Below are 23,745 nucleotides of genomic sequence, written 5' to 3' on the forward strand. Positions count from 1 at the left end.
GAGTCCTACAGAATGTCGGCCCTGCCAGAAGCCTGCCGCGGCCCAGATGAGCGCAGCAGAGTGGACATCTACCTCTGCCTCACTCATTCCCGGCCGGTGCCTCCCTTGGCCAACTTCAAGCGGAAGCCCGAGGGCAAGGAGGCCTGACAGGTGTCATCCATAGAGATCAGCTTCCCGAGGGCCAGAGATTGACACAAAACACCATTTTTCATTACAAAACACCCAAAATTGGATCTCGGCACTGGGGCAGAGGCAGATGGAAAGTCTTCACCCCAGCCAGAACTTTGTGCAGGAAACCTACCCCAGACTCGGACGCAGTGCACGGTTCTCTATGCATTGTTTGTGCATTTGCCTTACGGATGCTTTGGAAGTTATTTAAAAACAAAAATAGGGGTTTTTCCCCCCAAGAAGCCTGCAAGAAAGAAAAGACACCCTCCTTAGACTCAGCCAACAACCTGGGCCCTTTAACATCCTTCCATTGTACTGATGCCCGAGCACGGATGGACGGCTACTTGGCCTCAGAGCTCTTGGACACAGGCCTCAGGCCAATTTCACACTCGCTAATGAATAAATGCTTGTGCTTCTAGAAAGTGCTGAGGCAGACCCACAGGTAAATAGGTGACCTAGTTTACTCAGAACATGAAGTATTTCACCAAGGGGTTCTTAAGAGGTACCCCGGCTGTGACGGGTCATGGAGGCCAGTAGGGGGGAAAGAATTTTCCTGCCTCACCCCACCTACAAATAATTGACCAAGGATCCACAGTATTTATTTCTACTGGATGTTCTTCTCTGAAGAGCCACAGGACACGTAGCTGGCAAGTGACTTTAGAGTCTGGAAAGAGGCCATCAGTTGGAAGTACGGGATTGTGAGAATTATTTATTTGGCTGTAGGATGGCCAAGCTCAGCAGGAAGGAGCCGGATAAAACAGTGAGTTCTAGAAGTCTGGTGCTAGGGCAAGTTCGCCAGAAGAAAAATCTGGATGGGGACACCTCGAAACAAAGAGGCCTTGTCTTCCGTAGGTCCTTTGATAGGAACCTAGTGAGAGAGACATGTTTGTCAGACAAAACTGGAGCCCAGTCCGCATCCCTCCTCCTGATCCTCCCTCCCACCAAGTATGTGAGACTCTGTGAGATACAGACTCCTCTGTGTGTCCGGAACCAGGCAGGAACCTACACAGTGAAGAGAATCCATTGGTCCTTTCGCTGGGCTTAGGATCTTACATTCTTGGGTCTCCTCTGAGCTGGCCATGGTATCATCTGAAAACATAAAACACATAAAGCCTGTCTGTTATTCTCTTCTTGTTTTACCTTCTCTCTCTCTCTCTTTTTTTTTTCTTGGTTATCTTTACTTGTCTCAATGCTAATGAAAATTGTTGACCCTGGATTCTTGCAACCAGAAGTCTGCTGGTTGTGCATGGAAATTCTCCCATATAGTGACTTCAGCTCTCATCAGGGAGTGGAGAGCATTTTTTCCATATAACTGGCTTTGTCCCCTCTTCTTCCAGCCTTGGCCTAGGGGATCATCTTCAGGCAAAAGTGGGCAGTTAACTCCTAAGGCCATTTCTTTTTGCCATGACTCTCTGACTAGCCTAGGGCCATTCATGAACATGGCCTCAGACGTTAGGCATCCAAGGGTAAGAACTCCCAGTCTTGCCCATCAGAGTGTTCCTGAGGAGACATGACCTCAGATGATGTCAAAGGGGCTTGTATTACCCCCAGATCTCCTGGCCTCAAGAAGGTGTCCAAAATCAAAACATGATCTTGATTTTATTTTTTATTTTATTTTTTATATTTTTTTATGATCTTGATTTTGAATGTGCTGTATTATTGTATATTGTATATTGTTGCATATTTTTAATACATTTCCTTTAAATAAATAAATAGATACTTTAAGCGGATACATAAAGCAAAGTAGTCTTACTGAATTCAAAACGTAACTTCTCCTGGAGACAATGTTGCAAATAGTGGTTAAGTTTCCAGCTAGCTTAACAAACAACAAAGAGTTGTTTTGGAAAACTGCATTCCCTGTCTCAACTTGAAACTCAAGAGAAGTATTTGTCCTCTCTTCTCCTTATTGTGGTTTTGGGGACAGAAGTGACTTCAGTTCACATGAAAAACTACCATAAACAGTTCCTTCTGTGTCACGTGTTGGTGCCGTCACCAAGCAGGGCCCGGAAGGGGATGGGGATCCCCATCTAGCTCCGCCTTCCCATGCGTGGTTGAGGGAAGGGGAGTCTTCCTACACTAGAGCTAAAGGATGAAGCTCCCTGGCTTTATGAGCAGCAAGAAGGAAGCCCCCTGACTTGGGGTCAAGAGGAGGACATCCTTCCCAACTCCAGCCACCATGGTAACCCTCTGTGTCGCAAGAGCATTTCTTGTCCAGAGTCTTCTTGGGCAACCACCCGGGCAGATAAAGCATTAGGAAGTCCACAGTTCATGAGCTTTCCTTCACGTCTTTGCCCCTTCTCCCCGCTGTACCAGCAGCTCACCAATTTCTGCGTTTCCCCCGCCCCCTCTGTAGGTGAAAAGCATGGCGCAGTACGTGCATAACATGGACAAACGGGACAATTTTCGGAGGACTCGTTTTTCTGACCGGTTCAAAGATGACATAACTACTATTGTTAATGTGGTCACCTCGGAGACGGCAGCCCTTTTAGTGAAACCTCAGAAGGTAATGGGGCCTTTATGTATTTTCTAAATCTTTGCCCTTGCGTGTCTGTTATTTCCGTAAGCAGAGAAAAAGAAGCATCCTCTTAAGACAGTGATTTAAATATTAGCAAATAAACATGACACCTAAGTGTGGTTATTATACCGGCTGGGGTGGGGCTAGGGGATTGTCCATGCAGATCCCAGAAGGAATGTTCTGGTTCTTAGAAAATCCATCTTGAAGTGTTACATATGAGGTCATGGGCGTGATTTTTGTAGCCTTCTCTAAGGGTCAATGACTCTGGACAAAAAAAAACCAAACACTCATTATATACAGAGAGAGCAGGAAAAGCTAATGTACGAGCCTAATGATCGAGCCTAATGTAGCCAAATATAAAATATTAATAAATCGGGTCAAAGGACGCATAGGAGTTCTTTACATTCTTCTTGCACCTTTTCTGTCTTTGAAATTATGTCACAATAGGAAGTTGCAAAGTGAATAAAATGAAGTAGAACCATTTTAGAAGGTGACTGTAAAATGTGAGGCAGCAGTGGTCATTATTAACATCTTTATTGTAATTAAGAATATGTAGAGTTCCCAGTGCTCGGGAGATGTCCGTTTGGTTATTTCTCGTGGCGAAACGTCTCAGGGCAGCAGGGCTGTCTGCATTTTGGCAGGCGTGGGAAAGGAGGTGCAGGGAGGTTGATAGAGTTTCCAAAATCCACGCGGCTAGCAGCAAAGCCAGGGCTGAAGAAGTCTCCAAGCCCAGAATATTCAGACAGTTACGTCAGCTGCCCGGGAGTGGTCCCTCCGCGGGACCCTGGGGCAGGCAGACTTGCCGCATGGATACGGTGGAAACTTCCCTGTCAGGTCCCTCTCCATCCCAGGAGCTGTGCGGGTTGGCCCGAATTTGCAAACAGCCCATCAGAACAAAAGGACCACATTCTGAAATCGTATTTTCAATAGAGGCAGAGAAAAGTGATTTATCCTTCTGAGAATGAAGGACATAAACATGGAAAAGGGACTCCCCAGGGGCTCTGAAGTCCGGTTGAAAACTGCAGTCATTGCCTCTGTCGGTGCAAGAATTCGCTCCAGCGTGTGCGACTCTGACCTCTCCTGGGCGGGAACGCTGCCTCAGTGGAGGGGAAAAAACTCCTTTCGTAAAAACCGGTTCTTGTATCCTGATGAGATTTTCTCAACTAGAAAGCATCTGTCTCACTGAAGATAGCGGGTACGTTTCACGTTAGTTTTGCCAAAGCAATAGTAACCAGAATCAAACAAGTTCCGGTAGAAGCGTGTGAAAAAATATGAGACAGCCGTTAAAAACAGGTTTTGAAGAAATGCTAAACGTGCGGGAAGGTGTCCTTAGTATAATGCTGAATGAAAAGATGAGAAGCCCAACATCGTGTATGCAGAACGAGCCTCATTATGTACCTGTCAGTATGCATGTAGGGGGAAATAGATGGAAGAAAAGGTACCTAAATAGTAACTGTAAATGAAGAAATGCTTGATTCAACCTCACCCGCATGGCACCTGCTAAGGGCTGACTGGTATTTGCAGGGTCACCAGCTTCGTCCCTTGTCTCCCCCAGGGACAGTGGCCGAAATAATAGTGAATCTTTCCCACCACGGACCTGGTTGTTTGTGATCAGGGTTTCTCGCAAAATGACTCAGGTGTTGGTTTGGTTTTTTTTTTTTTTTTTGGTGGTGATGGTTGTTATTTATTTATTTATTTATTTATTGTTGGTTTGTTTTTAAGGAAAATGAACAGGCAGAAAAGATGAACATCAGCCTGGCGTTCTTCCTGTATGACCTTCTCTCACTCATGGATCGAGGCTTCGTGTTTAACCTCATCAAACATTACTGCAACCAGGTGAGCATCCCACAGACGTAGCTGTGTGGTCCCTGGTTCCTTTTCTTCCAACGTCATGCTCATTGCCAAGTTAGCTTAACTCCTGTATGTTCTGGGTTTCGCGATCATTTTATGTCATTTGTCTTCTGCCGTGGACATCCCTAGACCTACTGGGCCGCAGGGATTCCCGGAGCATTTGCCAACCCAGCACAGAAAGGTCAACAAGTTAAATGTGGGAGAACAGGGAGGTGTTAGTGCTCTGATTGTCTTCACTGGAGCGGTTAATAGAAATCACGTGATGGTCACGTTCGGTCTCAGACCAGGTCTAGAATTCAACGTATGAGGTCTCTTTTCACATATTAGGGCCATTAATTAAAATGTGCTTATGGATTTGGGCTTTAAAGAACCCTGATAAAATCGGCCAAATAGCTTGAACCTCACCGAGCACAAAGCAGATATTTACAATTTAAGAGTGTCTTAGCATCTTAGCGTCTTAGCCCACAGCTCAGATTTTTAAGTAGAATTCTTCTTTTGTTCGCCATTCCCCTTAAATTGCCCCAACAGTAGTCACATAAATAGTGGTTGGCTGCTGTGGTTGCTTCTTCTTTCCTTCCTTATTCCTGCTCCAGCCACCAGCCCCCCAGCTGTCACTGCCATGTCACTATGACCCACCAGCACCATCACTACCTCCGACTCCCACTGTCAACCCCCACCTCCCTGAACTGTCACCAGCCCTGTCACCATGGCTGGGTTCTTCCTGCAAACCAGGGACTGGGCTGAACGTTTTCTAGAAATAGTACGTTTAGTCCTTACAAGGTGTCTTCTACCTTTTGCAAACGATAAAGTCGAGGTTTGGAAGAGTCGTGTAATTTGCCCAGGTTGGAAAGAGCCACGTCTGCCTAACTCTGATTACCCTCTCCCATCAGGCCTGGTTCTCCGTGGTTAATCTCTTGGTGACCCTAAGTAATTCATTCAAATTCTCTGGGTCTCATTTCCTCATTTGTAATAGAAAAGGTTCTCCCCATTCCTCCCCACAAAAGACCATGACTTTTCCAAAGAAACTACTGATTAGGAAACCAACCTGTAAAAGGAGAATCCTAGGGAAACCTCAGGATTCCCAGAACACCAGCATCATGAGGGCCCCGACCTGTGTGGGTCTTTTGTTTCGGATTCCACCAGAATGGAGGATTGGAAGACGATGCCTTTCCTCTGTGCCTTCCGTCTTAGCTATTGAGAACTGTAGGTCATCAGATGGATTGCAAATATAAGTGTATATGTTTTTCAAAACAGGTCATTGGATGAATTACAAATATAAATTAATCCATTTTTCGAAACGTAAAGTTGAATATAGAGAAAGGAGATACTGAACATCACAGTAGGCCCATGGAGAGCCGCTTTTAAAGAAAAATTGAATCATGATGCTTGTTAAACAGTAAGGCAGACTTTTATTCAGGACCATCGAGATAAGTGTGGGGACCGTTACAATGGGATTTCACCCTACTGGACACTGGACTCAACTACAAAGACAAGGAAAAGTGGGAACCTGGACCCAGGGAGCGGGGTGGGGGGATTCGTGGATAAAAAATTCGTAAGCAGAAGCCTCAGAAGTGAGGAGGATTCTGGCTGAACCACCCTAAGAGGATTCTTGGTGAAGACAGACCAGGGTGACCAGAAACCATCTGGGGGCCGGTGAGGGATGCGGGATAGGGGATTGGTCAGACGTTGAGGCTGGAGGTCGGGGGGACTTCGGCTAAACTGACGAAGTAGGATCCTTGCTAAAATCGAGCTCTCGGGGGCGTGCCCAAGGGTGGGCCTATTTGGAAAACAACTCAGAGTTGCCTGACTCGCGTTCAGTGAAGGAGAGACTCTACCACATGTGGACACTTTTCATCACCGAAAAACCAATAAGGCATCCAGAGGAGAGGCTGGCTGCCCTGCACAGGCCCTTCATACTTTCTCTCTTGCTTTCCTCTCTTCTCTCTTTCTCTCTCTGTGTTTTCAATCTTCTCCTTTTCTTCTATGTTAGGGTTGCTTCTCATTTCCCCTCTCTTTCTTCCTCTTTTGTGTCTCAGCCGCCAGAGAGCCTCTGACTTAGAATCTGGAGACCTATGTTCTAATTCCTGTGATGCCGTTCTACGCCTCTGTGATTTGGGCAGCCTTACATTGGCCTCCGTAGCTCCCTCATCTGCCAAAAGCCAGAGTTGAGGGGCCCCTGGGTGGCTCAGCAGGTTACACATCTGCCTTTGGCTCAGGTCATGATCTTGGAGTCCTGGGATCGAGCCCCGCCTCGGGCTCCCTGCTCGGCAGGGAGTCTGCTTCTCCCTCTGACCATCCCTCCTCTCTTGTTCTCTTTCTCTCTCAAGTAAATAAATAAAATCCTTAAAAAAAAAAAAAAGCCAAAATTGGATTAGATTTGTTCAGGCTTTGTCGTTTTGATTCTGTGCTTTGTTTGCCAGTGACGTCTGTGGGTACTGCTGGCATAAATAGCGTAGTACTCAGACCTGCAGTGATCAGTGCCTGGAGTCAAGGGCGATTGAGCCCAGCTATGTAGGTGGAGTATGAGCATCCTACCTGAGGCGAGTTATATTCTTCCAAAGTCCTCTGATTTTTATCATTTTGTGTACCATCACCCGAACATTCTGTCATGTTTTCTGCCATTCATAGACCATGTGACCATGGGTATGATCTCAGCCTTTTTTAAATAGTCACTAACAATATACAAATCTAAGCTTTTCAGTTGCTTGAGGTCGCCTTCAGCCTGCCACTAAGGGAATACCCATCCCTTGGGGAGTGCCACCATGGGTCCTGACCTTGGGGGTGGATGTTTCCAGAACTGTATCTTATTCTGTTCTCAACATCACCAAAAATATTTTTGAAATTTCCATCTTTAATGAAGTCTCAAGGGACCTATTGAAGATACCTGTACTGTGACCTTCTTTCAAGGACAAATATCTTATGCTTTCACATTCTGACTGGTTTGACCCAGCAGCTCCTGGTGAGGGACCATTCGGTGAGGGGCATGCGATCCAGTTCTGATCAGTTGAGTTTACCGGTGGCTCCATTGGTCCAAAGTCAGCCAGCAAGACACACTGACAAAGAGCATAGGTTCTGGTAACTTTGTTGCACAAAAGCCACATTTTATTTTTTACATAACATGTAACGGTATTCATTTGTTTCAAGTAAAAGTCTAACTATAGACTCACCGATTCTATAAGCAAAGTGACCCACAGTGCAATGGCTTCTTCTAAGATGGCTGGAAATATGTTGCTCATTTCAATTGTGTCATTTATAAAACCACTCTCAGAGTCCACGAAGAGGAGGCGTTGTCTGTTCACAAGGATGAGAAGCTTGGTTTCCCTTGCTGGGGCGCGAGGTTGCTGATGATGAACTGAGAGGCTCACGGTCCCACATGGCCCCCTTTTCCTTGCTTTGCCTTAAAAGAAGCTGCCTTCAGAGTCTGGGTCTTCAGTTGTCACCTCCCCTGAGGGAAACAAATGTTCTCTTCCATTTTGTCACTGTTGTCAGCTTTCCGTTGCTTATTGCATGGTTTGTTTTTGTTTTAATTTTTTTAATTAAAGTCAAATTAACAGTAGAATCTTACCTTAGTTTCAGGTATGCAACATCATGATCCAACAGTTCTATACATTATGCAGTGCTCATGATGACAAGTGTGGTCCCTACTGTCACCGTACAGTGTTCCTACAGTGGGGTTGACTGTCCTCCCTGTGCTGTACTTCTCGTGGTTTCCTTGTTGAAGGAAAGACTCTCCCAGCTGTCTCTTGCTTTGTCTTCCACTTCCTCCCCTCTTAGTTTGGGGCAAACGCCAGTCTTTTTGCTGGGACCACATACTTTCCTCCGTAATGTGATGCCTTTACCTAGGGAACTGGTCTGAGAACTCCCCATTGGGGACTCTAATTAGCAACTACAAAAGAACAGTTGTGATGTGAGAGTCACCCAGTCTTATTCCGTTAATTTTGTGTGGCCCCACGTGGGGTCAACTCCTTTCATTTAGCTCCTCGGATACAGTGACATTAATTGTGAAATTAATGACATTATGTGACCCCGAAGACATACCTCCAGCTTATTTGCCGCCCAGGTTGGCCACAGCACTGTAGATGTGACAAAGGTGGGCGTCAGGTCAAGGAGCCAGGCTAGAGTTGGGCTCGAGTTATTAAGGGGAACAGTGATGCGTGACCGCTCATAGGGCCTCCCCGGAATATAGAACTTTCCATCTGTTGCACTGTCCCATTCATTTTTATTAAATTGATTGTTTTAACTGGAGAGAAAGGAGGTTTTTGTATCTGCCAGCTTGGACTCCGTTTGCCTTATAATAAACACTTCTTTCCTGTTTCCATTCTTCTTCCCAGCTGTCGGCCAAGCTCACCAACCTTCCGACGCTCATTTCCATGAGGCTGGAGTTTCTGAGAATTCTTTGCAGCCACGAGCACTACCTGAATCTGAACCTCTTCTTTATGAACGTCGATGCTGCTCCGGCGTCCCCCTGCCCCTCCATCTCTTCCCAGGTGATCAGCTCCAGAATTCCTCAAACTCTGATTTGATTAGTCGAGTCGTTTATTACTGTAAAGGTTGGTCTTATTCATTAAGAGGAAAATCAAGCTGTCCACGCTAGATCGGTTGATCCAGATGCACACAAATACGGTACCCAGTGTTGTGCATCTAACTGACCCCTAACACGGTACGTGACTGGTTTCTTCCTAAGCTCAGGCGTCCTTGCTGAAGCCAGGAAGAGCACAGAATCCACACGCATGATGAAAATTTAGAAATTCATAGATAAGCCACGTAGCTTCCTCTCTCTGGCATTAATCATCTTTCCACATGAGGGAGACCATCTTCTTTGCTCACTTTCCTTTTTCTGCACCCCAGAGCCATAAAATTCATGAAATTGCCTATGTCTTTATGTTTATTCCGAAATGATCTACTAGTGGTTTTTAAGACTGGTATTATATATTTGAGCTATTCTAGAACTTTCTGTTGGTATTGTTATAAAATGCAGTTGGGTGCAAGATGAGTCCATCTTGAATTATACTCCAGATTACTTAGTTCTTGAAGCACTAAAAAGACCTTGTCATAAATGAATCCAACAGCCTCTTTTATAGAGAATGTGTTTCTAATGAGTCTTGTTTTTTAACTGCCACACACACACACATGCAAATAACACTTGTATAATATTTAGAGACAAGGCTTTGACTGACGTGGCCGATCTTTTTTGGTAACAGTTTCTCACAGGTTAGGTTCAGCAGGGGCCCCAGATTCTAGAGGTATTGTGCAAATACAGAATTCCAGAGTCAAATAAGTTTTGGAAACCCTGTTTTGTTAACCTGTGTTAACAGGTCTGTTTGCAGTAGACCACCCAAGAATCTCTAGCTTGTTAGTGTAAATTGTAAATACCCAAGGGGTGGAGGAGAAAAGTGTTTAATAAGCACTGATTCCCAAAGTGATTTTGCTACTGAAAACCTTTTTTATTCCCGCCCCCATAGATTTCTCAAGGGACTTGTGCCCTCTAGAAAAACTTTAAGGAAATGCTGTTTTATAACCCCATTCCATTTATAGGTGACAAATCAGTAGCTCAGGACAGCAAGCAAGTTTTCTCCATGTTAGGGTCTATTTTTGTTGCATATTCCTTGAGACTAATACAAAGGCAAAGGTTTGTCTTACTAATTAAAAAAGAAAATGTAGCCATTTATGCCAATGACAGGAGCTAGTTGTCAGCCACATGACCGTCTCCGTGTGCCTTGGGGAGGATCAGACTTACAGCAGCAATTCCAAATGGGCTAACTTTGCCCTGAGTCTTCTACCCCATTTCCCTTCTGACTACTCCAGGAAGTTAGCAACCCTGGGGCCCACAGGGTGAGTTCCAGCCCCACCCAGCTGTAAAGGATTTCCAGAGACACTGACATTTCCCCTGCCCGACTCCCTTACTAGTCCTGGCAGCAGAATTTGGGCAGTGTGCGGAAGCCAGACTGAGAAGTGCCGCGGAGAAAACAGGGACCTCAAATCAAGGACGCAGTTTGTAGGAGAGGCATTCCCTGCTCAAAGCCACAGCATGGGACACAGTGCCTGTTTCCCTGGGTTTCCCTATCCATGGGATACAAGGATATGATAGGAGAGGAAGCTTTCATCTTTGCTTCTGATCTGGGGTGGGGAAGGGAGTAGGAGTCCTTTTGTGAGAGACCCTGGGGGTTCTGTTTTCATCTTTCCCAACTGACAGTTCTCTGCCTGCAGGGATGGGAACACAAAGCGACCACCAGAGGTACAGCTCCCACCTGGGGACTGTCTCTGGGAAGTGCTGATCAAGTCCTGCTTCCGCCACCCAGGCTCCTTAAATACCGGCCATTGTGATTTTAATTCCTGTTCGTGTTCGTTATGGAAGTGCTCTTTGCATTTCTTTTTTTTCTTTTTCTTTTTTTAACCAGCATCTCGGTTTATTTATTTATTTTTTAATTTAAATCCTTGCATTTTTGTAGAACTCGAGCTCCTGCTCCAGTTTCCAGGACCAGAAGATTGCCAGCATGTTCGATCTGACCCCGGAGTACCGCCAGCAACACTTCCTCACGGGTCTTCTCTTTACGGAACTGGCTGCTGCTCTGGATGCTGAAGGAGAAGGGTATGCTGCAGAGGTGTTAATTGCGATACAAAGCAAAAACAAAAGCAAAAAAAAAAATCAAAAACCAAAAAAAAAAAAACCCCTGCAAAAACCAAAAGCTCTTTCCTAGAGTTTGTAGTCCAGCCTCTCCTACTTGGCAAAAATCCCTACCATTGACCAGCTCTGAGGAGTGGAAGCATCCATGTGCTGAGAAAAAGGTGTTCATAGGAACGTGGAAAGGCATGAGGGACTGAGGGAAACCCTCATAAAATGGCTTTTTCCAGCCACTTAATCACTGAGTTTCCCGTTTCTACTAAGCAGGCTTCCCAGGGATGCTTTGATTAGTGAACTTAGGAACAAAGCCATTTATAAGACATGTCCCAGGTGATCTATGTACACAGCAGCAGGGTGCCCCTTGGCTTCATGTTGACAAAGGAAGTGGCCGCTGACTGGAAGGCAGTCACCCAGTGTCCAGATTAGGTTTCTTGCAGAGAGACCTTCCCAGGTTAAAAGAGATGTCCGAGGTCCAAGGCTTATAAATCCTTTCGCCTTTTGTAAGCCTGATTACCCATGGGCTATGGCAGAATCTACTCTTGAAGTCAACGGACAGGGATGGAGATCGACCTCCCCTTCTTCTTTCCTTCTCTCCCTGGGCTCCCCGAGCCATAGGATTAGAAAACCCCCATCAGTCCAGTGGGACGGAAGGAGACAGTGCCTTCCAAATAGTATACATTCCATTCAACACTCACCAAATGCTTATAGTCTGGAGCATATCAGAGGTACATCAGTGCACAAAAGAGACAAAATTTCCTGCCCCAGTAGAACTCACCATTCAGGGACTCAGATCTAGAGATCGTTGGCATTGATAGATAATTCAAGCTCAGCCCTTTTGGTGTTCGGGTTAGGCACAAAGAATGGAAGGAACTTGCCCAGTGTTATGTAGCAGAACCCACCCAGAGCCTTGGTCTCCTGAATCCTAAATCTCCTTTAACAAGGTACAACCTTACACACCCCACCATTGCTGTCCCTGGACAACCTCCACCTACGACTCCTCCGCTCTTCCTCGCTGTGCTAAAGAAGCTTCTGGAATAAATTATGCTCATTAGTGGCAGCATTGCTGTATGTTTACAGATTTTCATCTAATGGGAAGTTTTCAAATTTTCTCTAAGCGCTTATAATTTAGAGAAGGAAACAGTGATAGAAGAACCTTCTGTTTACGTTAACTGCAATCACAAAAGTACCCTAAGCACTTTGCCAGTGATGTTCGCCGAGTGAACGTCTATCTCTTCCTACCAGGAGGCCATTGTGGGAAACGGAATTTTCTTCTCCCTAAAGTTTGCCTTTTTCCAGAAATTCAGGTCCCGGGAGCTTCCACAGAGAGCTTCCATCTCATCTTCTCTCAAGCCTCACTACACTCCTCCCAGGTTTCTCAGTAGAACTTTTTACTGTATAATAATGAGCATGAATTTCCACAGCAACACAGAGTACCCTGACCCATAAGGCGTTGAGAATGAGGTTTGAGCACAAAGAAAATTGCCTTCATGTACACAATGCGTGAGCGTGAGCATGCACGCACACACGCGCGCGCACGCACACACACACACATTTTCCTTAATTGTCTTTGCTAGCACTGATCCACGTGGTATCAGAAAGTACTCTTTAGTATTTAATTAGCGGAAGTTTCTAATTTCCGTTTCCCTTCTATTGAGATGTCAAGGGAAGCAGCCCTGACATCTATTTTGATTTGTCATAAAATTGTTGCTGTAATTTCACTAGCAACAGAGTAAGACTATGTTCAGAGGACGTCATGTAATTTTCGGTAATTTAATTGTCACATTCTTCAGACACACACACACACACACACTCGGGACCTTTTCTACCCGCCAGAGGGTAGCTAATTAAGAGTGTCTCTCCTTTGGCAACACAATAATTCCCGATTTCTGGGTTGTCAGTAACTCCCCTGGAAAGTCATTAGAAATAACTGTCACATACTTATTAGTGACTTTACCATGTGGGCTAAAGCCTCAGAAAAATCTCTTTGAACAATCCTTCCTCTTTATCAGTACTTCCTTTCGCTGCCAAGACAATGACTAGACTCACCAACACCTGAAGGGCATCTGAAGGGCAAGGGCCAGTGAGACATGTCTCAGTGTCTGGACTTGTGCAAGAGCCCTAGCTTCAGTTTCTAATAAGTCTCCCTAGAACCCCTCACCTGGGGCTGCCTACAAATGTCTACACGTCTTAAATCCCTAGTGTTTTTCAAGCATGCGGAAATCATCTAGCAGCTCTGAGTGAAGACTTAATTCCAATCCTTCACACACTCTTCCAGAAAATAGAAGGGAGAGATCACCTTCCAATTCCTTCCATGAAGCCGGTGTCTCCCTGATACCAAAATCAGACAAAAGACATCATGAGAAAACTGAACGCCAAAATATGACTCTAGATACAAATATCCTCAACAAAATACTGGAACACTGAATTCAACAGCACATAAGAAGGGTTATACGCTGCAGCTAAGTAGGATTTATCTTAGGAATGCAAGATGCCAATGCAACACTGGGAAAATCAATTGATATGATACACTCAGTGCATAGAGTAAAAGTCGAAACCCATTCAGTCATCTCAAGAGATGAAGAACAAGCATTTGACAAAATCTAATACCCTTCTTGAAAAAACACCCAACAAATCCTACAGAGGTAGAAGAGCACTTCTACAAGCCCAGAAAGGGCATCTATGAAAAACCCAAAGCTAACATTGTATTTATCAGTGAAAGGTTGATTGCTTTCCTTCTAAGACCAGGAACTAGATAAGATTATCCATTCTTACTACTTCTATTTTACTTGTCATTGTACTGGAAGCCTTACCCAGAACAAGGAGGCAAGAATATGAAATAAAGGCACCCATGTTGGGAAGGAAGAAGTAAAACTATCTCTGTTCACAGATGACATGATTTGTTTTTAGAAAGTCCTATGGAACCCACTAAAAACCTATTAAAGATAATAAATGTGTTCAGCAAGGTGGCAAGGTACAAGATCAATATGCAAAAATCAATTATATTTCCATATCCTTGTGGTGAACAATGTGGAATGAAATTTAGAAAAGTCCATTTAGAGTAGCATCAAAAAATAATAAAGATCATAGGACTAAATTTTTAACAAAAGAAATATAAGATTTGTACACCAAAAACTATAAAACACTTCAGAAATAAAAAGATCAAAACAAGTGGAGACTCATGATGTATTGATGGGTCAGAAGACTTAATTCTGTTAAGTTGGTGATACTCCCCAAATTTATCTATAAGTTCAGTGCAACTCCTCTCGGAATTCAAGCTAGATTCTTTGCAGATACTGACAAGCTGACTCTAAGATTCATATGAAAATTCAAGGGAACCAGTATAGCCAAAACAATCTTAAAAAAGAACACAGTCGGAGGGCTCACATTTCCTGATTTCAAAATCTACTACAAAGCAATAGTAGTTCTGCCATAAAGATAGACCTATCGATCAATGCAACTGAATTAAGAGTCCAGAAATAAATCTTCACATTTTTATAGTCAATTGACTTTTGACAAGGGTGCCAACACAACTCAACGGGGAGAGAGTAGTGTTTTCAACAGATGATGCTGATGTAATTGAGTATCCACGTGGAAAAGAATGAAGTTGTGTCCCTATCTCATGCCATGTGCAGAACTTAACTCAAAATGATCAAAGACTTCAATGTAAGGATTGAAACTACAAAACACTTAGATGAAATCATAGGGATAATCTTCATTATCCGTATGAAGAGGGATCGGGCAATGGCTGCTTAGATCTGACACCAAAAATAGGCACAACGAAAGAAAAAGAAATAGGTAAGTTAGATTTCTTAAAAGGGAGAACTCCTGTGGTATATAGAACATCATCAAGAAAATGAAAAGACCAGGCACAGAATAGGAGAAAATATCTGCAGATTGTAGACCTAATAAGGGATTTGTGTGCATTATATCATTTTTTAAAGATTTATTTTTATATTTTAGAGAGAGCACACGTGCATGTGAAGGAAAGGGCAGAGGGAGAGGGAGAGAGAGTCCCAAGCAGACTCCCCACTGAGTGCAGAGCCTGACGGGGGTTGATCTCGTGACCTAGGGGATCGTGACCTGAGCTGAAAATATGAGTCAAAGGCTTAGCTGACTAAGCCACCCAGGCTCCCTGCTCTTTATATAATTTTTAAATCTTACAACTCAATAACAAAAAGACAAGTAACTCAGTTCTTTAGAAGGCAAGGATCAGAATAGACATTTCTCCAAGAAGAGATGACCAATAAGCACCTGAGAAGAGTATTCAGCCACATTAACCATTGGGGAAATGCATATCAAAACCAGAGGAATGCCCCTTCTCACTTAGTTCCTTTAGGCAACTGTAACAAAAACACCATAGGCTCGGGGGCTTCTAAACAACACAAATCTATTTCTCATAGTTCTGAGGCTGGGGAGTCAAAGGTCAAGGCGCTGGCAGATTCAGTGTCTGATGAGAACCCACTTCCTAGTTCACAGATGGTCATCTTCTTGCTATATTCTCTCATGGCCGAAGGGCAAGGGAGATTTCTGGGGTCTCTCATAGGGCACTTGTCCCATGAATGGGGCTCCATCCTCGTGACCTGATGCCCTCCCAAAGGCTTTTCCTCCATCATCATGTTAGGAGTTAGGTTTAAACATACGAATTTTGGGAGGACACAAACGGTCCATAGCACCTTCATACGCACTAGGATGGCCATAATAAGAAGGTAAATATTAACTAGTGTTGGCAGAGAGAAAATGGAAACAATGGGGAGGGCTTGTAAAATGGTGTATTCACTGTTGAAAACAGTTTGGTGGTGGGGCGCCTGGGTGGCTCAGTTGGTTAAGCTTAAGTTGGTTAAGCTCAGTTGGTTAAGTTGGTTAAACAAACCCTCAGTTTGTTTCCTATGGTTAAGCATCTGCCTTCGGCTCAGGTCATGATCTCAGTGTCCTGGGATCGAGCCTCTGGTCAGACTGTGCTCAGTGAGGAATATGCCTGTCTTTCTCCCTCTTCCTCTGCCCTTCCCCCTGCTTGTGCTCTCTCAAATAAATAAATAAAATCTTAAAAAAGAAAAGAAAACAGCTTGGTGGTTCCTCTAAAGGATAAATATAGTTTCCATAAAATCCCGTAATTCTACCCCGAGGTATGAAGTAAACTTGATATCCGAGAGAAGTAAACTTATATCCATACAAAAACTTATACACAAATATTGACAGCAACATTAATAATTTATAATAGCAAAAAGTGGAAATAATCCAAACGTCCACCAGTTGATGAATGGGGTATTAAAATGTGATCTGGGGCTCCTTGATGACTCCGTGTGTTAGGCATCTGACTTTTGATTTTGGCTCAGGTCATGATCTCACTGTTGTGAGATCGAGCCCCATGTCAGGCTCTGTGCTGGGCATGGAGCCTGCTTGGGAGTCTCTCTTGCCCTCTCCCTCTGCCCCTCTCCCCCACTTCACAGCCCACCCCTCTCTCTCTCAAAATGTGTTCTATCCACGCCATGGAATATTACTTAACAATGAAGAGGAATGAATTACCAGATGCTACAATATGGTGGACTTTGAAACATCAAGCCCAGGAACAGAACTCAGGCTGTCTCTTTCTGGATTCTAGACACTTCTCCCTCCTTTTTCTTGGTTTTCACATGTCACCCCAATGATCCAGGAGCGTTCTGATCCCTCCTTGTTGTTTAAGAGCGTTTTGGCCGATCTCCGTTCACCATAACCTCTAGCTTTCTGTGTTGTCTCAGGATCAGCAAAGTGCAAAGGAAAGCGGTCAGTGCCATCCACAGCCTTCTGAGCTCTCACGACCTGGACCCGCGCTGCGTCAAACCGGAAGTGAAGGTCAAAATCGCTGCCCTCTACCTGCCTTTGGTTGGCATCATTTTGGATGCTTTGCCGCAACTCTATGACTTTACAGGTAATAATGCCTCCGTGTCCTTCAGGGACTGAATGAAGGGGCCCCTGCCAAGTGCCTCACTGGAATGAAGTTTCCGCTCTTAGTTCTAGTGCTGATGTGTTTGTGTGAGCAGTTTTCCACACTGGTGCTCTCAGAACTTTTTACATGAGTCCCAATAAGTTTTGGGGGCTTTGGGGGTCTGGGTTTTCTTTTCTTTTCTTTCTTTCTTTCTTTCTTTTTTTTGGTTCCAATAAGTGTACTGTTTGTTTATTTTGTAAAGAACCATAGTCATGTGTGGTGTTTCTTTTCAACACTTTAAAAATTTAAATTCAGTTAATAGATAATGTATTACTGGTTTCAGAGGTACAGGTCTGTGATTCATCAGTGTTATATTTCATGTAGAAATCATTTGTTCACTCATTCACCCATCTGCTGGTATATGATGAACTTTATAGACCATCCATCACAAAGGATGAAATACTAACAGAATTATTCCCTTGGGAGATCATCACTCTAAGGCATTGAAATAAGGTGTTCCTGGTCTTTTCTCTTAAGAATGGCTTAGGAAAGAAGCAGACTCAAGCGTCCTTAAATGATTCTTCCATATCATGGTGTCAGGGCACCTGGGAGGTTCAGTTGGTTAAGCGTCCAACTCCTGATTTTGGCTCAGGTCAGGTCACGATCTCAGGGTCATGAAATTGAGCCCCGCATCGGGCTCTGTGCTGAGTGTGAAGCCTGCTTGGGATTCTCTCTCTCTCCTCCTCTGCCTTTCCCAACTCTAACTGTCTTGAAAAAAAAAAATATCATGGTAATCGTGGTGTCTTCCGTATTAAGAAATTCTGCCATGGCAGAGGAATTTTGCCTTTGGCTGTAAGAGGCTGATTCTGGAGTTGGAAGTCAGTATCTCTCATTTTTCAACAAGAGGAAAGGATAAATTGTCTTAAAGAAGTTTGTGTACCTCCTGAGCTTATTTACATATTACAGTGTGGGTTTGGGAACAAAGATGAATCAGAAATGGACAAGGGATGTACAAAAGCAAGCTTGGCCCAGCGGGTAAACATTCTCTGGTAGTTCCTGAATGGAGTCCAGGCTAAACCCAGAGGTGTCTTCAAGATTTAAGGATATAATCCAGAGCACAGCCAGTGACCTGCAGACCATTTCCAGAATTTTGCTGAAAGTTTCTAGAAAGTTCCATTCAAAGACCTATGACTCATCTGTTCCCAAAGCAGGAAACTGCTTTGGCACACATTCTCCTGTGTGTCCATGTTGATGAGAATTTCCCAAATCAGTCCCTTTGGATCAGAGCTTTTCAGCACTTGGCCCCCGAGCTTTTAAATCTCAGTGGTTTCCTGATGTATGGGTTTGACCTTTATAGTCATGATGTAGCTGACAAGTGGGAAGACAGTGAAAGTATTCTATTATTAGAGCTAATATAGCTTATCTATTACATATGGAATCCGTAGATTGATACACTAAGAAGGATACAGTTTTTTAAAAAGATAAGCTGAATTCAAACTCTAGCCCATTTATGGCTACATGTGACCTTTGAAAAATTCCTCAGCCTTTCAATGCCTTCTCTCAACCTTTCCTCAACTGTAAAAATGTGGTGGTAACAATGTCTACATCTTAGGGTTGTGATAAGGATGAAATGAGAGATCATAAAACGCTATGAAAATGTTTTGTGTGGCAAATGTTTATGTCCTTCTCTCTGTCTTTTATAACCATGACCATGTGGGTATTTGGGGGAAGTAAGAATGCGTCCTCAAATCTGATAATGTTATCAGATCTTACATAAAGGCCACAGGCTATTCATTTTACCATTTGTTTAAGAACTTGGCTGCCTTTAAACCCAAATAATAAACTATTACTTTAGTTCTGTTTTCAGAATTTTAGCAGAAGGATATACCGTTTGCAATCTAATTTTCCTAAAAAATCGAAGATCCAAATACTTACAATGTTGACAAGCATAACAAAATATGAGTTTTTAACGAATCAATGAGTTGCAAGTGTTTTAATCCTCTTTTCTAAGAACTGCTTAAGCAAAAACTTTGTGTATCATTGGTGGTCAAAAACCAGCCTTTTAAGTGGTGGATCCTTTTTTTGTTCACAGACATCTAGACCTATGTATAAACATAGGTATATCTATATTACATACAGATAATAAATTAACATTTCAGACATTTGAAATTTAAAACATTATTGCCGAATTTGTGACATTAGCTTGTTATTTTATAACGAACAGATTAGTTCTGTAATTATGGGTTCCTTTCTATTTGGTCATTATTTAAAACATATGAATAGAATAAAAAATGTTATATTATACACCTGAAGCATTACACCATGTTACACTATTACAGTAACTGGAATTTAAATAAAAACTTAGAAAAAAAATTGTAAAATATTATATTACAGGAAAGTGTTATGAAAGTTTTAAAAATTTTCATTTTTACAGTTGGAAAAATTAATTTCCAGCTGAATCTTTTGCTGAGCATTCTGTCTCTTTTATTTGCCTGCTTTTTCCTAGAGATGGTAGCAATTTAGCAGTGCAGTTAATAACAGGGATTTTTTTAAAGATTTATTTACTTATTTTAGAGAGAAAAAGAGTGCACATGTCGGGGGGAGGGACAGAGAGAGAATCTCAAGCAGACTCCACACTGAGCAAGGAGCCTGATGAGCAGCTCAGTCTCACAACCCTGAGATCATGATCTGAGCTGAAATCAGGGGTCAGACGCTTAATCAACAGAGCCACTCAGGCGCCCCACTTGACATCAGGTTTTTAATTACTGTTCAGACTTTAGTGACTAATAAGTATCAGTCCCTCTGTGGGCATTGGGTAGGAGACATAGGGAAATACTGATTTTTGGCTTCTCATCAGCAAAGATTTTTTAAATACTTTTAAAGAGCAGCTTTAGGTTCACAGCAAAATTGAACAGAAAGTATAGAGACTTCCTATATGCCCCCCGCCTCCCACCCCCCTGTATACACAGCCTCCCCAGTTGTCAGCATCCACCCAGTGTACCAAGTGGCACATTGGTTACCACTGATGAACCAGTAGAAATACATCATAATTACCCAAAGTCCAGGATTACATTAGGGTTCACACTTGGGGTTATAAATTCTGTGGGTTTGGACAAATATATAATGTTTTCAACCAGAATTGTTTCTCTACCCTAAAATTCCTCTGTGCTCTCCCCGGTCATTCCTCTCTCCCCCAGGCCCTGGCAGTCACTGAAGCTTCCTCCGTGCCTTTTCATGGCTTGATAGTTCATTTCTTTCTAGGGCTGAATAATACTCCATTGTCTGAACGTACTACAGCTTGTTTATCCATTCATCTACTGAAGGGTAGCTTGCTTGCTTCCATGTTTTGCCCATTAGAAATGTGCAGATTTTTATGTGGGCATAAATTTCCAGCCCTTGCCTAAATACCAAGAAGCACAATTGTTGGACAGTATGGTAAGGCCAATGATGTTTTCATTATAGCTGCAGATGCCCGTAGTGGAAAAAGTCGTGCCAATGGCTCTGATGAAGACCAAGAAGGAACCAGTGCAATTAACCAGAATGTGGCGCTAGCCATCGCCGGAAACAATTTTAATTCGAAGACAAGTGGAACCATACTTTCTTCCTTGGTATGTTGGTGCACCTTTCTCTGGTTTATTTTTTGTCCTGTGTCCCATCTTCTGATGGGCTTATTCTTATATTTACCTACTGGAACCCAGAGTTGAGCAGGCTATGAGATTCCTGCCTCTTTGGTCAGTCCTGAAAGGCATCAGCGTGGAGCCTGGGGCTGAGAAGTGAAATGGCTCAGATGAGGCAGCGTAGTCCTAGATGGTCCCGGATGCAGCAGTAGGTTCATGAATCAAATCCAGGCAGTCTCAGCGGTGCCTGAGTTCAAGGTTCAGACACCAGAAAGAGGTGAACTTGGGCTATCTGGGGTCAGCACAAAGTGATATTTATTCTATGTTTATTATTTACACTGTGTTTGCCTCCAAAAAAATGATTGAAGGAGCCAGTTTCTTGGGGGTGAGTACCTCTTTGGCAAAAGACTTCAGCTTTTCTGGGTCCCCAGGGAGCCCAAACAGAGTTGGATAGCTCTAGGCTTTTGCACAGACTCTGGGCTTAAAGAGCACCATCTCCAGGAACACAGGGTCTGATTTCCTTGAGCTGGCAACTCTGTTCCTTCGGGAGCCCTGACTCTTCCTTTGGGAGACGGTGACGGTGCCTCACCGTCCAGGTTAATTTAACTTTGCATCTCAGCACAGGGTGTACGTCTGCAGAGAACTCCCTTGGTTCTCTCCTGGGAAGGCAGCATCTAGACCTCAGTAGCTTCTTTGCTGGATGGCTTTCCTCTCTTCCCTCCAGCACTAAGCAAACCCCTGACGCCCACCAGGACACCCCCAGGAGGGCTGGAAGGCAGGGATGTAAGAAAGAGAAAAGATATTTGAGAGTTGACCTCCTTTATCATCCTGCCGTTGGGGAAATGCTGTGTTTCATGTCCTCCTTCACCTTAGTAATGTGCGTCTTACCCAAGTTAGCTGCCCAAGGGAGTCGGTGCCTTTTACATTGTTATTTGGCTTGAAGGGGACATCCTCAGATGCCCAGAGTTCACAGCTAGAAGATCTTCCCTGGGAAGTTATCACCAAGGTTTTCTGTATTTTTTTTTAAAGATTTTATTTATTTATTTATTTATTTATTTATTTGACAGAGAGATCACAAGTAGGCAGAGAGACAGGCAGGAGCAGGCTCCCCACTGAGCAGAGAGCCTGATGCGGGGCTCGATTCCAGGACCCTGGGATCATGACCTGAGCTGAAGGCAGAGGCTTTAACCCACTGAGCCACCACCCAGGCACCCCTATCACTAAGGTTTTCATAGCTTCTTGTCACCATACTCAGGAAAACTCAGCTAATTTCAGAAGCTCTACCATTCGCATCCCAAACCAACATTTCTCACACAAACAGAGGGTTTCACATTCCATTGTGTGTTGGCACACTGCCTTGTGAACCAAAGATGCGGTACACCGGTCTTTGTCTTCACTGGATGAGTAACGAAAGCGCACTCAGGACTGAAAATCGAACCCTTGGGACTGGGGTCTTTAAGCAAATAGCCTGAGCCCCCACCCCCCAACTCCCAGGACAACATAAATTGTCCCAGAAGTCCCAGCACTGAGGACTGCACTAAATTAGGGATTTGATTTCTTTGCCGAGCACTTGGTGACCCTCGTATTATCCTCCTGACTCCGACAAAGAAGTTAATTCCTGCACAGTTAGGAGGTTTCTGGATCCTGGCTAGTATTGTTCTCTTCCCTAAGTTCAGCCCTCCGGCGTCCAGCTGGAAGGAGAAATACTTGAAATCTTAGCAGTTTGGAAGCCTCCTTTGTATCATTGAGACTGGGGGTGCCTGGTCAAGGCAGGACAGACCACCAGACCACGCTGCTCCGGAGATGGAGGGAGCCCACGGGATGTGCCCGAAAGCCTGGCTCAGACACTGCCGAGCCCCTCAGCTCAGGGGATGCAGCTTCATAGCCCAGGAAAGGCCGGGTTCCTAGAAACAGTTCCTCAGCCAGGAGCAAAGGGCAGTGCCTGTGTTCTAAGAGCGTAGCATCCCCGAAGCCTTTGGGGTTCCCGTCACTCACTCCTTCCCCTGCATCCACCTCGCCCTCTGCCTCCCTGCAGCCCTACAAGCAGTACAACATGCTGAATGCTGACACCACCCGCAACCTCATGATCTGTTTCCTCTGGATCATGAAGAACGCCGACCAGGGCCTCATCAGGAAGTGGATTGCCGACCTGCCATCCATGCAGCTCAATAGGATCCTGGATCTCCTTTTCATCTGTGTCTCGTGTTTCGAGTACAAGGTGAGCATGAGGTGGCTCAGCCTTACAGCAGCTCTTAGCTCCCATGTTCAGGTCAATGTTGTTACTATGGTTCCCCTTGGCTTGGGGGACAATGGAGGCATCATCTGTTGGTCTCACTTCTGTACTAAAACCCATAACCTCTTTGTATTCTAGGTATGGCCATTTCTCAGGGAAAGGATCTCTGCCTCCTGCAGAGAGAACCCCATTCTCATTTGCAGGATTTGAGCCACGGGACCCCCTGAGCAGCCTCTCCATGGGGGCACGTGTCCAAACCGGCAGCCGTTCACCGCAGAGTATGTTGTGTTTTGAGGATTCTTCCCACGGACAGAGATCTCACCACACTAAACATCCTTCTGCCTCTGTCCTGTCCAGGGAAAACAGAGTTCTGACAAAGTCAGTACCCAAGTCCTGCAGAAGTCAAGGGACGTCAAGGCCAGGCTGGAAGAGGCTTTGCTCCGTGGGGAAGGGGCCCGTGGGGAGATGATGCGGCGCTGCCGGGCTCCCGGTACGTTGGCCTTGCCCTTCCCTGCTTCTCGTCAGCGGGTTTTACGCCCTTGGTCAAGGGAAACATCCTTAAATGCAAGTAGACCTACTCGCTTTCCTAAGATGTCAGGGTAATGAAGGCAAACCGGTTCCCAGATTCTGTGCCTGCTGTGTGCTTGCAAGGGAAGGCTGCTATCCTGAGGTCACAGGAACCCCGGAAATGTCCCCACATGCATCTTCTGTTTAAGACTTGTCCGTGGTACAGGTCACCTCCAAGGACATGAGTCACAGGATAGATGGAATGTGGTCACCCTCAAGGTCAAAGCCTCTCCCGGGGCGTTTGACTCATCTTTGTCAAGCATGGTCAAG

At 44.4% G+C, this 23,745-nt stretch overlaps 1 protein-coding gene across 4 annotated transcripts in view; it reads left to right on the forward strand.

The window, feature by feature from the left end:
* The window catches only part of DOCK8 (dedicator of cytokinesis 8), a 204,516-nt gene that overhangs the window by 142,705 nt on the left and 38,066 nt on the right, over nucleotides 1-23,745 (forward strand). For all 4 annotated transcript variants that reach the window (XM_044265948.1, XM_044265949.1, XM_044265951.1 and 1 more), the window contains 8 exons: nucleotides 2,522-2,671; nucleotides 4,406-4,519; nucleotides 8,866-9,021; nucleotides 10,984-11,123; nucleotides 16,892-17,061; nucleotides 20,521-20,666; nucleotides 22,711-22,893; nucleotides 23,266-23,398. In XM_044265948.1, coding sequence (XP_044121883.1) covers nucleotides 2,522-2,671; nucleotides 4,406-4,519; nucleotides 8,866-9,021; nucleotides 10,984-11,123; nucleotides 16,892-17,061; nucleotides 20,521-20,666; nucleotides 22,711-22,893; nucleotides 23,266-23,398 — 1,192 coding nt within the window. The remainder of the gene's footprint in view (nucleotides 1-2,521; nucleotides 2,672-4,405; nucleotides 4,520-8,865; nucleotides 9,022-10,983; nucleotides 11,124-16,891; nucleotides 17,062-20,520; nucleotides 20,667-22,710; nucleotides 22,894-23,265; nucleotides 23,399-23,745) is intronic.

This window comes from Neovison vison, chromosome 9, assembly GCF_020171115.1.
Source record: "Neovison vison isolate M4711 chromosome 9, ASM_NN_V1, whole genome shotgun sequence".
NCBI lineage: Eukaryota > Metazoa > Chordata > Mammalia > Carnivora > Mustelidae > Neogale > Neogale vison.